Consider the following 15,385-nt stretch of genomic DNA (forward strand, 5'->3'; position numbering starts at 1 on the left):
ATAATTTTAAAATATCAATAATATTTCTCTCATAATTTATACTCCCTCCGTTTTTTATTAATTTATACTCTCAAAATATTTATTATGCCCATAAAATTTTGTACAACACTTTTTTCTCTCAAAAAATCAGATGCTCTTATATTTGTTAAATTGATCACCGTGAGTGGTTGATAATAATTTAGAACTTATAAAAATATTCTTCAAATGTTGTTTACAATATCACTCCAAAAAAATAATTATTGGTGTATGGCATTTTTTTCCTTCAATAATATGAGACCTCGTAATGAACTTAGAGTCACAGAGCACACATCTTTAGTAGATCTAAAATCAAACTTGTGAACCTCTTACACTACACCAACAATTGAAAAATGGCTAAGATCTAGTATCGTTCACCTACAATCGATAATGAAGTAAAGATCAAGTTTAGTAGGTTTGAGACGGATGCAGATGTAAGAGTTTTGTGGAGTATATTTCACCGTTATACAACCAAGTGTCCAATTGAGGTGGATGCGACACTTGTGAGATCTACTATCGATATTATAAAGATGATGAAACGTCATGAACCAAGTGTTGGTAATGAAATGTCATGTTAAATTTAAGTTAAGTTCATGTTATGATAGACCCATGTTAAGTTATGGAATGTTGTTTTAAGTTCATAATTCATGTAATGTGAATTTGAGGTCAAGTTCATGTTGTGCAATGTAATGTTATGTTAAGTTAAATTCACATCAACACAAAATAATTTACAACATAAAATAATGTCAGAGACTTCAAATAATGTCAATGAACCAACAATAAATAGTAATACAAAATATAAACTGCTCCACCACGGATAATGTGTATTATCTGCAATGTTATCGCATAAATTTCGTCATTTGAGTTTATCAAACTCATGAGGTTATTAGAAAGAAGAGCTATTATGTGCATTTGTGTCGATCACTCATACCATCTGGTGGAGGAGGTGGTGACATGACATTTGAATGTCAAATAACATCTCGCAGACTCGATTGAGACATGGGGGATGATACGAGGGTATAATATTCTATAATACCACTCTAAATAACCATTTAGACATTATCCAGGAAAAGAAAAAAACCATTGCATTTAGTTTAATCTCACTGTCACAATATGAAACCATCTAGCATGAAACCATCTATCAACGCTAGGAGGTACAATATGAACTGGTCTAGGTAATGCCCTGAACATATTTAAATTGTCGGAGACACCTCTCAGATAAATAGGCAATAACAATACTCTCTCATCACAGATAACTCGAAAATAGTGCAGTGTGGTTGAACTCCTGATGTACTCTATGGTCAGTGTACAATGTCCATATGACATCATGTAAGGTCAGAGTGACCATCCTCTGCGTGTACTTCTGAAGACTGCCTGGACGGGAATATTTTGACCCCACATCGTGGCCCGTGGTGAGCCATTTGTGATAGGATCACAATTACGCCTCTCACAAATGAACGAAAATTGCTCGTATACCCAACACTATTGTAAAACATATAACCACAAAATAAACATAACAAAACATGGACAAAATAAAACATAATAAATATGAAATCGAAATGCTCGTATGGAAAATAAACATAATAAATACTTAAAATAGGTTCATGTAACAGGCAAACCTCGTCTAAGGGCATGATAGGAACGCGTCATAACACCACAATATTAACACAAGTTCAGTAAAATGAATAAGTGCACTTCATGGAAATTATGATTTCTGTGAAGGTTCTAAAGAAAGAAAGAAAAACTACCTTTTATTGAACATAATACTTTTTGTTAGAAACATTTAATATGATGGTAATGTTTAAGACTGGGTTAAAGGATCTTTGAGGTGTGTCTATTATTACTCTTTTTGCTGCTAAATGCTGTCTTAGAAACTTCAAAAAACATTTCATAAACATGTGTTCACTCTATGTTGTAACATTCTTGGATTACAACTTGATTAGATATCATCTGAATAGATGACACATTACATATCTTAGAAGAGAAAATCTCTATTGAAACAATAACATCTTCGGGAAAAAAAAAAACAAAGGCAGTAGTACTATTGCACTAAAACATGAAGAATCCATTACAAACATGAAGAGTTCCAAACTCAGAAACACTTGTAAAACTTAGTTAAAAGAGCTAGCCCCCATTAAAAAGACCGGGATCAATGCTCATCTCTCTCTGTATCATCATCCTCCTTAACTCTAATTCCTACCAACTTTCAATTTTTTTTTACTGTACAAACATCTTCTCTTAACAAACACCATATTTTACCAATTAACCTTAAATTTTCTAACACATCAAGTAAACACTAGTAGTAGTTATAAAACCATTTAGTAATGAAACCCATTTCCATTGCCATTGCCATAAATATATTCTGGCCTAAAAGCTTGTGGTTTTGTTGCCGATCCATTTTGATATGTTTTGACCGATGCGATATCACTGCTTACTCCCCTTGAAGAGTGTTGTAAAACAGCTTCAAGTTGTCCACATGCTGCTGCTATAAACCCTGTTGTGTTTTGACATCATCAGAAGTTAGCATCTCAGGATCCCAAGTCAAACATGGAATCAAAATGTAGAGACATGTAGCATAGAAATACCTAAGAAAACAGGAGAAGGTTTTCCTGGTCTTGATTTAAACTCAGGATGGAATTGGACGCCGATAAAATAAGGATGATTCGGTATCTCAACAATCTGCAACATGAAATGTCACAAATTTTCATCTTTACATCATATATATGTTTTCGTTAATACAAAAAGTTACATGAGAATATCTGTAGTACCTCCATGCGTTGACCAGTTTCGTCCTTTCCGGTAAAGGAAAGACCGGAATTTTCAAGGCTAGTTACCAAATCAGGGTTCACCTCATATCTATGCCGATGTCTCTCATCAATGAAGCTTTTGCAGCCATACCTAAGAGGCATGGTCTATGTGTTAGAAACTTGATAAAATTAAGTCATTCGGCGTAAGCACAAAGAAACGTGTCCTCGAAAAAATTCGATGAAGTAATGACATGACACTCACAGTTTTGCAGATTTGCATAACTTGGTCTGGAAATATGTCCTCCTTGATCCAAGACGCATGGTGCCTCCCATATGTGTTTTTGATCCCTACACAAAAACAGTTCAAACAAATCACAAATATAGAAAAAATAAACGACTCATGCGTCTAGAATTAGAACGAAATAAACCAATGAAGATACCTCAGGCATAAATATGACGCATGGACTTTTGGTATTCGGATCAAATTCAGTACTATTAGCATCTTTTAAACCAAGCATGGATCGCGCAAATTCTATGACAGCAACTTGCATTCCAAGGCAAATGCCAAGGTATGGAATTCTGTTTTCTCGAGCATATTTAGCTGCGATAATTTTTCCTTGCACTCCTCTATCACCGAAGCCTCCAGGAACAAGAATACCGTCAGCACCCTTTAATAACTTCCATGCTGCCTTATAAACATCAGGATTCTGCAACATTATTAAATAACAACATAAATAAGTTGCTATTATGAAGAATAATTAGTATTAATAAAATTTTCTTGTTACATAATGATTCAAAAATTGATGTAACCTCTTTCGCAGTCGTGTTTTCAAGGTTGGCAGCTGAAATCCAGTCCACAACAAGTTTCTTGTGGCAGCTAACAGAAGCATGAATTAAGGCCTGAAATCAATATTAAATGTATCAACATAGGCAAATAACAAAAAGAAAAACACAAGCATGTGTACTTCATGAAGGAGACCGAAATTTGCGAGTAAGCATCTTAGGATGTTAGGCCCAGAGAAAAGACAAAAATAAGTCTTTCAGGCTTTAAAAAAAATCAGAAAGACATAAGATATTAAGATTAATGCAGTAATAAAGTTAAAGCTAACTCCACCTTTAGAACTGAGAGATAGGAATCTGAAAGGCATGTATATTTCCCGACTAACGCTATACGAACCTACGATTTTCAAGAAATAAAAATATAACTCTTTCCAATAATCAATGATAATAATATAATTAAGATTGACTTTTGACTACTCACTGGTTCATGAAGTAAATCTGAAGACTCGGCTCTACAAGTCCATTCCTCTAAATTAGGCTCTTGAGTCATACTGCATATACAAAAAACCAGCACTTCAGCTTTTCAGAAAAATAGAGATAAAAAAAAAAGTGTTGATATTCATCGAGTTCGAGAAATAGAACAAATAAAGTTGGGGGGAGCTAGTGAGACTAACCCTGTTAGGTTCAGCACTTTAAATATTGCTTCATGAGCCTTCTGATCCTATAGACCAGAAGAAGATAATTTGTAAGAAAGGTACCTACAAATTATAAGATGACTTGTAGTTCAACAGTTTTGGAGGAAAACTTACTCTTAAAAGCAAAGGAATGTGCCATATGTTGGGAACATCATAAAGAGTAATTATATTTTCCCCCTGAAAACATCATGCAACATTAGTAGAGAAAGAAAAGTCTAATCAGAAATCATTTGAAATCATATAAATCAAAATATATTTATCGTTTACAATTACATACCGGAAGTAGACAAAATTGAGAAAGTTTCGTCTTAGCATTCTCATCTAGTGCCTGAAAAAAAAATTGAGTTTTAGAATCCTAAATTAATAAGTTACTGTAACACGGACATGTAGACACCAGTAATAATTTCAGAAAATAAAAGTGAATAATTGTACTAGCGCGGTGTTAGTGTTCGCCTACGCGTTTTATGTGTTGTTTTGTGCATATTTGTTCATGGGAGGAGGCAAAGAGAAAGAATAAATAACCATTGTGCTGCGGCATGCCAAGATTTGTGGAGTCAGCCCTTGGCTTCTAAGTCCTCTCACACTATGTTGAGTTGGTTTTGTTTTCTAAACACAACAAAAGGTTATTTTCTACGTTAGACGAAAGTAAAGCAATTCTCTTCATAGATCTCAAAGGCCATTTAGAGTTGCAAGACATTACTTGTTCACCAACAACATTCAAAACAGGAACAAGGCTCACATGAACCAAGCAAAAGTTGCTAGCACCTGCATATATATCATGTAACAACTATTAAAATAGACATATAAGCCACCCAACCGCAATTGCGGCTATAATTTAACCGTTTTAGAGGTTTCCACAACAGCATTTTACCGCAATAGAAAGGTTTGCAGTCTAACCGAAACCGCAATCACAACAAAAATTTGGTCGAAAAATCAAGTATTCTCACCTACTCTATATGAAAAATGTCCTAATGCTTGAATAAAAGGCATGGACTCAATATCACCTGCAACCAGATCAAGGGGTGTTGTTAGTGTTATTGTTATGAATTTATTTATATTAAACAATGGAAATTAAACAAACAATCTAATTGTAACCATGAAGAAGAGTGTAGAATGTTTAGAAGAGTGTATGTACCTATGGTTCCACCCAATTCTATGACACATACATCAGCTGGACCTTCTTTTCCATCCACTGGTATGTGGGCCACTCTTTCTATCCAATCTTGAATAGCATCAGTTATATGAGGGACAACCTAAAAGAGAAAATAGCACCATACTATCAGAACCAAACATCATCAAGATCTTAGTTAATCATAACAAACTTGATAAACAGTGAATTTGGCTAAATTACCACAGTAATTTTGACTAAAGCTTGAACAAAATGTTAATCAAATTTGCTACTGATCCAAACATGCACTTAATGACTTAATTGATTAGGCAGTAGTACCTGTACAGTTTTTCCTAAATAGTCTCCTCTTCTCTCCTTATCAATGACAGACTGTAAAACCATGAAAACATTCAGGTTAGAATTTTTAACAGATGAAGGAGTTTGTTGTAAATTTCTAACAATGATCTTGAGAATCTGTCACAGGTGAGAAAAAAAAGGACCATAATTCCATGAAAACTTGCCTGGTAAACCTTTCCTGTAGTTATGTTATTATCACGGGTCAACTTAACATCCATAAAGCGCTCATAGTTTCCAAGATCCAGGTCCACCTTTCAAAAACACAAAAGGGTCAAGATTCTCCATTTTTTTTTCTTCTTACAAGACACTGCTTTTCAACAGTTCATTACTCAGAAAGAAAAAAAAAACTCATAAAGTTGACACCATTTTTTGTTGGTTTTGTTTTTTATTATTTTTATATATATTTGTTTGTACCTCACCACCATCATCCAAGACATAAACTTCTCCATGTTCAATAGGTGACATTGTTCCAGCATCTGTGTTCAAGTAAGGATCTGAAAAAGGACAACAAAAATGTAAGACAACCCATCAAAGAATTTGAATTAGAAACAGATAAAAGACTTCAAAGGTTGAAACTTTGTGGAAAAACAAATAAAGGGTGGGGGCTATTTAGGTAAAATATGCATGTATAGCAAAAAGGTGGTGGTGGTGAAATTTGGAGGAAGAAAGAAAAGATACCGATTTTGATAGCAGTGACACGAAGTCCACAAGCTTTGAGAAGTAAACCAATACTACTTGCTGTAACACCTTTACCAAGTCCACTGACAACTCCTCCAGTTACAAGAACATACTTCATGTTTTTTTTTTCTTGTTCAATGTCTTTGTTGTTGTTTTATGACACTAAAAAGTGTTTCTTAAAAATAAGTTTAGAGTGTTGTTGAAGGAGAAATGAAGAATAGTTAGTACTAGTTTGAAGAAGGAGATGACATTAGGTAGTGGTATATATACACACCATTCTGGTTCTAATTCCACAATGGATCCAACTAGGAGAGAGAGAGAGAGAAAGAGAGAGAGATTGACGGGTTAACTTTTAAATTGTAATAAAAATTAAATAAATTAAATATATGAATTTTAGTTAATATGAATTATGAAATTATTAATTTATTATAATTCTGTTGAAAAATACAGTACTTAGTATTTAATGCATAACATGTTATGGTACTCCCTCACCCTTGGTTTATATTTTTATATAGTCTTAGTGTAACTAGAGGTTATTTTAGTTTTATTCATTGTAAAAAAAATTATTAATGTGAGCATGGAAATAAAGTCCCTCTCTCTACGAGGATTAAATCTTTGTTATAGGATGTTCTTTATGGTATCAACTATCAACTCAACTATCTACCCATTACTAGGAAATTGCCCAAACTTACTATTATGCCCTTTCACTTTTTTTTTTCTCCCTTACAAAAGGTTAATCATGTAATTAACAAATTCAATATTCACCTATGCCAATTGTATCTTTCTTATTGGTCCATTCCAACAACTTGTCCCAAACACCATTTTCATTTGTTTCTCTTTTCTAAATTCTTGCACCAAGTGTTACACTCCTATTGGTCCTCATTTGAAACACCCACTTTCCCCTCACCCTTTCCCCTCTTTCTCGTATCTTTCTCTCTCTTTCTTCCTCTCTCCCTTTTCCCCCATAAACCCTAGCCGTTACTTTCACCACCTGCTTCATGTTCTTTCTTCAACAATATCGGCCTCTTCTTTCACCACCTTCTTCAATGTCATCCTTCTTCTCTCTTTCAATTTTTGCTTCATAGACACGGCTCTAAACTTTTCTTTTGACGATTCTAAGCTTTTCCTCTCAAACCCTAAGCACCTTGAGTCACTTTATCTCTCAATTTCTCTGCGTCTCAATCAAAAACCCTTTCCTCTCAATCTCTGCGCTCCACTTTCATATTTAATCTCTCACAAATCTCAACCAAAGATGAACTCTCTCAAAGGGTTTCTACTGGGTGTCTTAATAGTTGTTATAAGCAATCAATCATGATAGAAAGGGTAGTGACAAAACAACACAGTGTGTGAGTGCTTTTTGTTCTGTTTTTCGATTTACAATATTCATATTTAATATTGTACTCTGTTTTTAATATCTTTTAGTGATTGGAAATCAACTACTTAGAGTCTCTTCATCATCAAGAGCTAAAGCTAAAGAAGCAACTATCAAGCAATCATGATAAGTTTATATATATTTCACTATTTTGGTTTAAATCTACCCATTACTAGGAAATTGCCCAAACTTACTATTATGCCCTTTCACTTTTTTTTTCTCCCTTACAAAAGGTTAATCATGTAATTAACAAATTCAATATTCACCTATGCCAATTGTATCTTTCTTATTGGTCCATTCCAACAACTTGTCCCAAACACCATTTTCATTTGTTTCTCTTTTCTAAATTCTTGCACCAAGTGTTACACTCCTATTGGTCCTCATTTGAAACACCCACTTTCCCCTCACCCTTTCCCCTCTTTCTCGTATCTTTCTCTCTCTTTCTTCCTCTCTCCCTTTTCCCCCATAAACCCTAGCCGTTACTTTCACCACCTGCTTCATGTTCTTTCTTCAACAATATCGGCCTCTTCTTTCACCACCTTCTTCAATGTCATCCTTCTTCTCTCTTTCAATTTTTGCTTCATAGACACGGCTCTAAACTTTTCTTTTGACGATTCTAAGCTTTTCCTCTCAAACCCTAAGCACCTTGAGTCACTTTATCTCTCAATTTCTCTGCGTCTCAATCAAAAACCCTTTCCTCTCAATCTCTGCGCTCCACTTTCATATTTAATCTCTCACAAATCTCAACCAAAGATGAACTCTCTCAAAGGGTTTCTACTGGGTGTCTTAATAGTTGTTATAAGCAATCAATCATGATAGAAAGGGTAGTGACAAAACAACACAGTGTGTGAGTGCTTTTTGTTCTGTTTTTCGATTTACAATATTCATATTTAATATTGTACTCTGTTTTTAATATCTTTTAGTGATTGGAAATCAACTACTTAGAGTCTCTTCATCATCAAGAGCTAAAGCTAAAGAAGCAACTATCAAGCAATCATGATAAGTTTATATATATTTCACTATTTTGGTTTAAATTTGACATTTTCTTTTTAGTAATCAGGATAAGGTTTGTTTTATATAATTTTGTTTAACTTTGTTTGTTGGAAGTATGCTGCAAATATTTAGAATGTTAAATAAATTGATTTGAATTGTGGTCTTATTATTTGTGTATCTGCACTATTATTCTATGCAAAAGAAAAAAGTTTAAGTAGCTCACTAACTCTATGGTCTTTGCAGGTGTATTACTTTCAAATGTATCTTGGTTATCATTGGTTTCTTGCATGGTCTGGTGTTTTTACCTGTAAGTGTTGTTTGAGGTGTTTGGTTTGGCTCCTGCATTTTCCTTTTACGAGTAAATAACAACCCGTGTTAGTAGTAGTAGTAGTAGGTGAAGCGACGAGGAGAAGAAAATTTCTCTTTCAATCTTGCTTACAAAGTGCTCGATGAAATGCTTCTGCCGGTTTCGTGATTCTTTCTCTTTATGTTTTCTTAGTTTTAAAATTTGTTCCCTGTCTTCTCATTTTTTTGATATGTTGGTATTTTCAACGGGTTTTAATGACACTTATGAGATGCATAAGCTCTATAGGAAGGTTAGGATTGATGAAATTATTTTTTGTGAGAGGTATATTACAATTAGCACTATTGTAAGTGAACATTGAATCAATAATGTGTGATTATTTGTTTATTTAGAGAGAGAACACATTGCTATACTAAACCAAAAGCTGACAAACTTCCTGCTTTTTTCAGCTAGATAGTCCAATTGCTACCATCTACATGTATACATCTTGCGGTCACTACATTCTTGGTTCCAATGCAAGTTTGCTAGCAGGTACACTTTAGTTTTTGTAGGGCACTTCTACCAATATTCAACTTATACATTTTTATATTACCTTCAATCTGTCATTAGTTAAAGTGAACTGACTTATTCATCAATGGCATCTTCTTCATCAGATAGCAAGCAACTAGAGGAAGGTATTGTGCAACAAAATTTGTCATTTACTCAATTGTATTTTACTTTGTTAATTCTATTTCATAGATTGATGTTTTTAAAATTTGAATTTACATGTAGGATTTGTTGGAGGTATTGAAGATAAGAAACATAATCCAGTTCATGAAAATGTTCTTCAGAAACATGTTGCTTTCTTTGATGTTAACAAAGATGGTCTTATTTATCCATGGGAGACTTTCCGAGGTTATAGTTTTGTTTTACATAAATTCTTTTACATAATAAATTTGGTTAATAGTGAATGAATGAACAACAGCGATGCGTGAAATCGGGGGTGGACTGTTGCAACAAGTTTCTACTGCTCCTAGCTTGGAACATATCCTTCTATTTGATATCACTCATTTTTTATTTTGGATAGTTTATAGTTTAAGAGTCGTGTTCCTTCATAAAATGAATTACAAATTTATCTGCTGCAATTATTCCTTGAGTAGAGTTGGCAACACAAGTTCTATTTATATCTTTTATCAGGAGAAGAAAATTGAATGTCAAATACCATCTACATATATGTATACAAATTACAAATGAGACGTAAAGCATAAAGAATAAGAACCATTGAATTGACTTACTCTTTTTCTACAACTTTCAATTTGATTACAGTCCTTTAGGCTGCATTATCATTACAAACTATGTTATTGACCATGTTATATGTGTCATGAACTGAAGCAAACATGCGTGTAGGAGACCGATGTACCATTGGATACTAAACACCAACCGGATAATATACAGCAAGACTGTCAAACTAGCATTGTGTATTTCAATATAATTAGAGGGAAAGTATGGTTAATGGAATAATATTGGCCTTCTTTGTCATCAATTTATTATTTTATTATAAGGAAATAATGCGAGTAAATTTTACCAACTCCTACGAGTTTTATCTTATCACTGAAACTCACTATTTTCACGGGTCACTATCACCACAATACTTTTTATTTTAATCAACAAAATATTTGTGTTCTTGACCTATCTTAATCATTTTTGCTATTGTATTCTTGACTTATCTTAAACCTTTTTTGTGGATCATTATTTTAACTTAGAACCTAATTTTTATACAACTAATATCTTATTAGTAATTTTTTTAAATGGTTAATTTCTATTTTATATATGCAATTTGGTCAAACTTCGTTACTTCACATTTTTCGTATCGTTCAAAAAACACTACACCACTAATAAAGCACCCGGGCGACAGCACGGGTCTCTGACTAGTTTGAGGAAAGTAAAAATATGAAATGTGGGAGAAGAACCATTGAAAATTAAGGGTGCAAACGTGCATGTTCCTTTTATTTAAAACCTTCTTACAAAAATCCATAAAAATAGGGTGGAGGAAGAGGTTATTGTGGAGGACGCAAGCTTAAAATATTATTACGCCATGCATAAACAATGACGGTGGCACGGAACGGGTCCATGGACAGTGTATCTTTTTAGTCTAAAAATTATAAAAAAATTATGTTAATGTCTGCGTCTGCAAAAGCTAGTAGAAAAATGAGGCAGGACAGAGTGAAAATATTAGAAGGTCTAGGGGTAAAACTTTGACCCGTCTGTGAAAAAGTGTGGGTAAAACGGACATGCTCAATAGGCCGATTCTATTTGCCACCCCTATTGAAAACTAGTTGATGGTGGTAGGGGTGGTGGCTCTAACAATCAAAAGATGTCGCTTAGAGATATAATCTCTCCATATCAAGTACTTGTTTTAAAGGGAATTTATTGATCTAGTTGATTTTTAAAAAATTGCATTGAAATTAAAGATAGTGAACCACACAGCTTGATTAAGGATCAAGTGGGGGATTAAGAAAGTCTTGGATTGATGCAATGATTGTCAAATTATTGAGGAAATTTACTAGTTTTTTATCATACGAGATTGAGTTAAGGTTGGATGGAAACTTGTGGGAAATATGGATTTGGGGACATAGGGCATGGATTTTACATGGTTAAGCTTGATATGATTGAAGACAAAGAAAAAATGACAAAAGGTAGGTTGTGGGTGATATTTGATCACTATCTCATAGTGCGTAACTAGATTCTAAATTTGACCTAGAAAGTTGCACCATTGGTAGTGTCAATGGGTTGAATGTGAATTCCTAACATAAGTATGAAATATTACGATGAGAGTGTACTCGTTGCTCTTTCTTCAACCATTGAAAAAATAATTAAAGTGATGTCAAAACTCTAGAGTCTTCATTTGAAAAATATGATAAGGTTTATGTTGATTTGAACCTAAATAAACAGGTTGTTGTCCACATAAAATTTCGTGAATAGAGAGTAGTAAGCTTAATCACCCAATCTCTAAAACTACTACAATAAAAAACATAACGATAACATCGATTTAGAGATTGTTTTATTAACTTCTTAACAAGACAACTTAGACCCGTCTCCTCCTATTTTCGAGGCCAAGACGGGTGCTAATGAGAACTTAAACATAGAATTAGATAACATAAGAATTTGCATATCCTCTACCAACCTAAACCTCATAATTTAGCATTTGGAGCAACTATTGTTGAACCAAGAATGGTTTGAAGATAATGTTCTTTAATTTGGTTTTGATGATCACAATATAAGATAACATTTTTATCTTTTAACATTGTTTACATGATTAGAAATATTTTAAGTAGATTCATTGCAATCTTTCTGATGTAGTCAGATCAATAAAGATTAGCAAGTGCTAAGTTTAGAATGAAAATACAAGTTCGCAAGCGGCAAACATGTCAGATAAAACTTTGGGATCGACCAGAAAGAGAAAGTCTCAAATTTTATTACAACAAAAGGTGGCCCTGATGATCAAGTCCCAAAAGTGTTTAAATACTAAAAATAAACCGTAATGCAAAAATGATCCAAAACAGAAAAAACAAAAAATTGGGGAAAATAATAAATTGTTGTTTTTTGGCTTTTTGAATGCTCTCGTCTCTTTCTATGCAACTTCTATATATACTTCTTAAGGTTTATTCTTTTCAAAACTTTTTATAAAAAATTTTTGAGTGTTTGTACGCTTATAGCCATCTACTTCTATAAAGAAAGACTTTTGCTTTTACAAAAGTTTCACTCACTTTCTAAATTAGAATAACTTCCCTTAGCATGTGTGTGGTGTATTCATTGTGTTGACACTTTGCTTGAGATCTCCTAAAGCTTTTGATATAATATGTTTGTTGTCTTTTGTCTGAACAACCTTTGTTAATGTCTGAAGCTTTATCTGAAAACTTTATCAATCCTTTATCAAACACATGACTTGCATCTTTAACCGCTTAAGTGCATTGGTTGACTTTCACAATTGTTGCATCTTTACTATGCTGAGTGTTATCTTTTTTTATATTTTACAGTTAACATCATGTTGCATCTTTATCATGATGAATATCTTATTATGTTCTTCATAGTTGTCATCATGTTGATGTTTATCTTCCTGATCTTTTACAGTTCTTCATAGTTGTCATCATGTTTATGTTTATCTTGAAGGATAGAAAAACACTTAGAAAGGGGGGGATTGAATAAGTGTGACTTTAAATCTTGGACGATAAAAATAAATTGCACAATTATTTTTATCCTGGTTCGCTGTTAACGAAGCTACTCCAGTCCACCCCCGCAGAGATGATTTACCTCAACTGAGGATTTAATCCACTAATCGCACGGATTACAATGGTTCTCCACTTAGTCCGCAACTAAGTCTTCCAGAGTCTTCTGATCACAACTTGATCACTCCAGGAACAACTGCTTAGATACCCTCTAAGACTTTTCTAGAGTCTACTGATCAACACGATCACTCTAGGCTTAGTTCACTCCTAAGACTTCCTCTAGAGTATACTGATCAACCTGATCACTCTAGTTACAAACTGCTCAGCCAACTGCCAAGACTTCCTAGAGTATACTGATCAACACGATCACTCTAGTTCCTTACAACTTAATGTAATCTATTCAAGAGTTTACAAATGCTTCTTAAAAGCTATAATCACAACTGTGATATTTCTCTTAACGTTTAAGCTTAATCTCACTAAGATATTACAACAGCAATGTAGTGAGCTTTGATGAAGATTCTGAGCTTTGATTGAATAGCGTTTCAGCAAGTTTATTTTCGTTCAGAGTTGTTAAGAATTGGTAACCTTGCTTCTCATCAGAACTTCATATTTATAGGCGTTGAGAAGATGACCGTTGAGTGCATTTAATGCTTTGCGTGTTCCGTACAGCATTGCATTTAATGTTATACGCTTTTGTCAACTACCTCGAGCCTTGTTCACGCTGTGTCTACTGACGTTGCCTTTAGTAGCTTTAACGTTCCTTTTGTCAGTCAGCGTAGTCTGCCACGTGTACTTCCTTCTGATCTGATGTTTATGAATATGACGTTTGAATATCATCAGAGTCAAACAGCTTGGTGCATAGCATCTTCTGATCTTCTGATCTTGAAGTGCTTCTGTTGCGTGATACCATCTTCTGATCTTCAGTGCTTCTGATCTCATGTTCTTCTGATGCTTCCATAGACCCATGTTCTGATTCTGCTTCGACCATCTTCTGATGTCTTGCCAGACCATGTTCTGATGTTGCATGCTGAACCATTTGAGACACAACTTCTGAGCGCTGAATTATGCGTACTCTTTATATATTTCCTGAAAGGGAAATTGCATTGGATTAGAGTACCATATTATCTTAAGCAAAATTCATATTATTGTTATCATCAAAACTAAGATAATTGATAAGAACAAATCTTGTTCTAACAATCTCCCCCTTTTTGATGATGACAAAAACATATATAAATGATATGAATTTGCAATCAGAAAGAGTAGACGGCAAAAGACAAATTACACAGCTATAGCATAAGCATATGAATATGTCTCCCCCTGAGATTAACAATCTCCCCCTGAGATAAATAATCTCCCCCTGAAATAAATACTCGAAGAACTTTAATAAAAGACTTCCCTGATTATTTCGGTAGAGACGATCATATAAGCTTCTGCCTTCAGAGAATTCATAGCTTCTGACTTCTGCTTCCATTGGACAGCTTCAGAACTTGAATTTCTTTAGATCCTTAGAACACTCACAGCTTCTGATTCCTGCTTCCATCGTGGACAGCTTCAGAACTTGAATTTCTTTGATCTTCAGAACATTCACAGCTTCTGACTTCTGCTTCCATTCAGGACAGCTTCAGAACTTGAATTTCTTTGATCTTCAGAACATTCACAGCTTCTGATTTCTGCTTCCATTCAGGACAGCTTCAGAACTTGAGTTTTCTGGATCTTTTAGAACATTCACATCTTCTGATTTCTGCTTCCCTCGGATAGCTTCAGAACTTTGAATGTCTACCAACATCACTTCATGCTAGATTTGTATCAGAACATTGTTGAATGTACCAGAGCATCATCAGAGCATCTCTACATCCTGAAATGTTACAGAACAAAAACTAAACGACAAAAGTCAGCATGAACGAGTTAGAACATAAAATGTATGTTTGAACACATTATATGAATCAGAGCCATATAGGCTGAAATAATGAATCAGAGCAAATAATGTATCAGAGCCATAACATTATATGTATCAGAGCAAATAGAATTTTGTCAGAACAGGATAGACAATGATATTCAAATTCTATTATCAGTGCTTCTGATTCATTCTTCTTTCTTGCTTCTGATCTCTGAAGCTTGACAGCACTCAGCT

At 34.0% G+C, this 15,385-nt stretch overlaps 2 protein-coding genes across 8 annotated transcripts; one reads left to right on the forward strand and one right to left on the reverse strand.

Moving 5' to 3' along the window:
• Positions 1 to 2,032: 2,032 nt before the first annotated feature.
• LOC131624500 (uncharacterized) lies at positions 2,033 to 6,685 on the reverse strand. Its single transcript, XM_058895458.1, has 19 exons — positions 6,381 to 6,685; positions 6,117 to 6,196; positions 5,867 to 5,953; positions 5,685 to 5,735; positions 5,373 to 5,490; positions 5,185 to 5,241; positions 4,938 to 5,002; positions 4,760 to 4,843; positions 4,515 to 4,565; positions 4,352 to 4,414; positions 4,217 to 4,263; positions 4,024 to 4,093; positions 3,877 to 3,939; positions 3,573 to 3,662; positions 3,203 to 3,469; positions 3,025 to 3,110; positions 2,784 to 2,913; positions 2,601 to 2,694; positions 2,033 to 2,509 (listed from the first exon to the last, which is right to left on the reverse strand). The coding sequence occupies exons 1-19, from the start codon at positions 6,496 to 6,498 to the stop codon at positions 2,334 to 2,336; spliced, it is 1,797 nt and encodes a 598-aa protein (XP_058751441.1). The 5' UTR covers positions 6,499 to 6,685; the 3' UTR covers positions 2,033 to 2,333.
• Positions 6,686 to 7,060: 375 nt separating this feature from the next.
• On the forward strand, positions 7,061 to 11,308 carry LOC131624501 (peroxygenase 1-like). 7 transcript variants are annotated; one of them, XM_058895461.1, is made up of 5 exons: positions 7,061 to 8,599; positions 8,676 to 9,580; positions 9,703 to 9,723; positions 9,821 to 9,943; positions 10,014 to 11,308. In XM_058895461.1, exons 2-5 carry the CDS (start codon positions 9,526 to 9,528, stop codon positions 10,280 to 10,282), a joined length of 468 nt encoding a protein of 155 aa, XP_058751444.1. In that variant the 5' UTR covers positions 7,061 to 8,599; positions 8,676 to 9,525; the 3' UTR covers positions 10,283 to 11,308. The 7 variants fall into 7 exon arrangements, with proteins under 7 accessions (XP_058751444.1, XP_058751445.1, XP_058751446.1 ...); XM_058895462.1 differs by having other exon boundaries at positions 7,061 to 8,576; XM_058895463.1 differs by having other exon boundaries at positions 7,061 to 7,726; positions 7,803 to 9,580.
• Positions 11,309 to 15,385: the final 4,077 nt, after the last annotated feature.

Source organism: Vicia villosa, unplaced genomic scaffold, assembly GCF_029867415.1.
Source record: "Vicia villosa cultivar HV-30 ecotype Madison, WI unplaced genomic scaffold, Vvil1.0 ctg.000131F_1_1_1, whole genome shotgun sequence".
Lineage (NCBI taxonomy): Eukaryota > Viridiplantae > Streptophyta > Magnoliopsida > Fabales > Fabaceae > Vicia > Vicia villosa.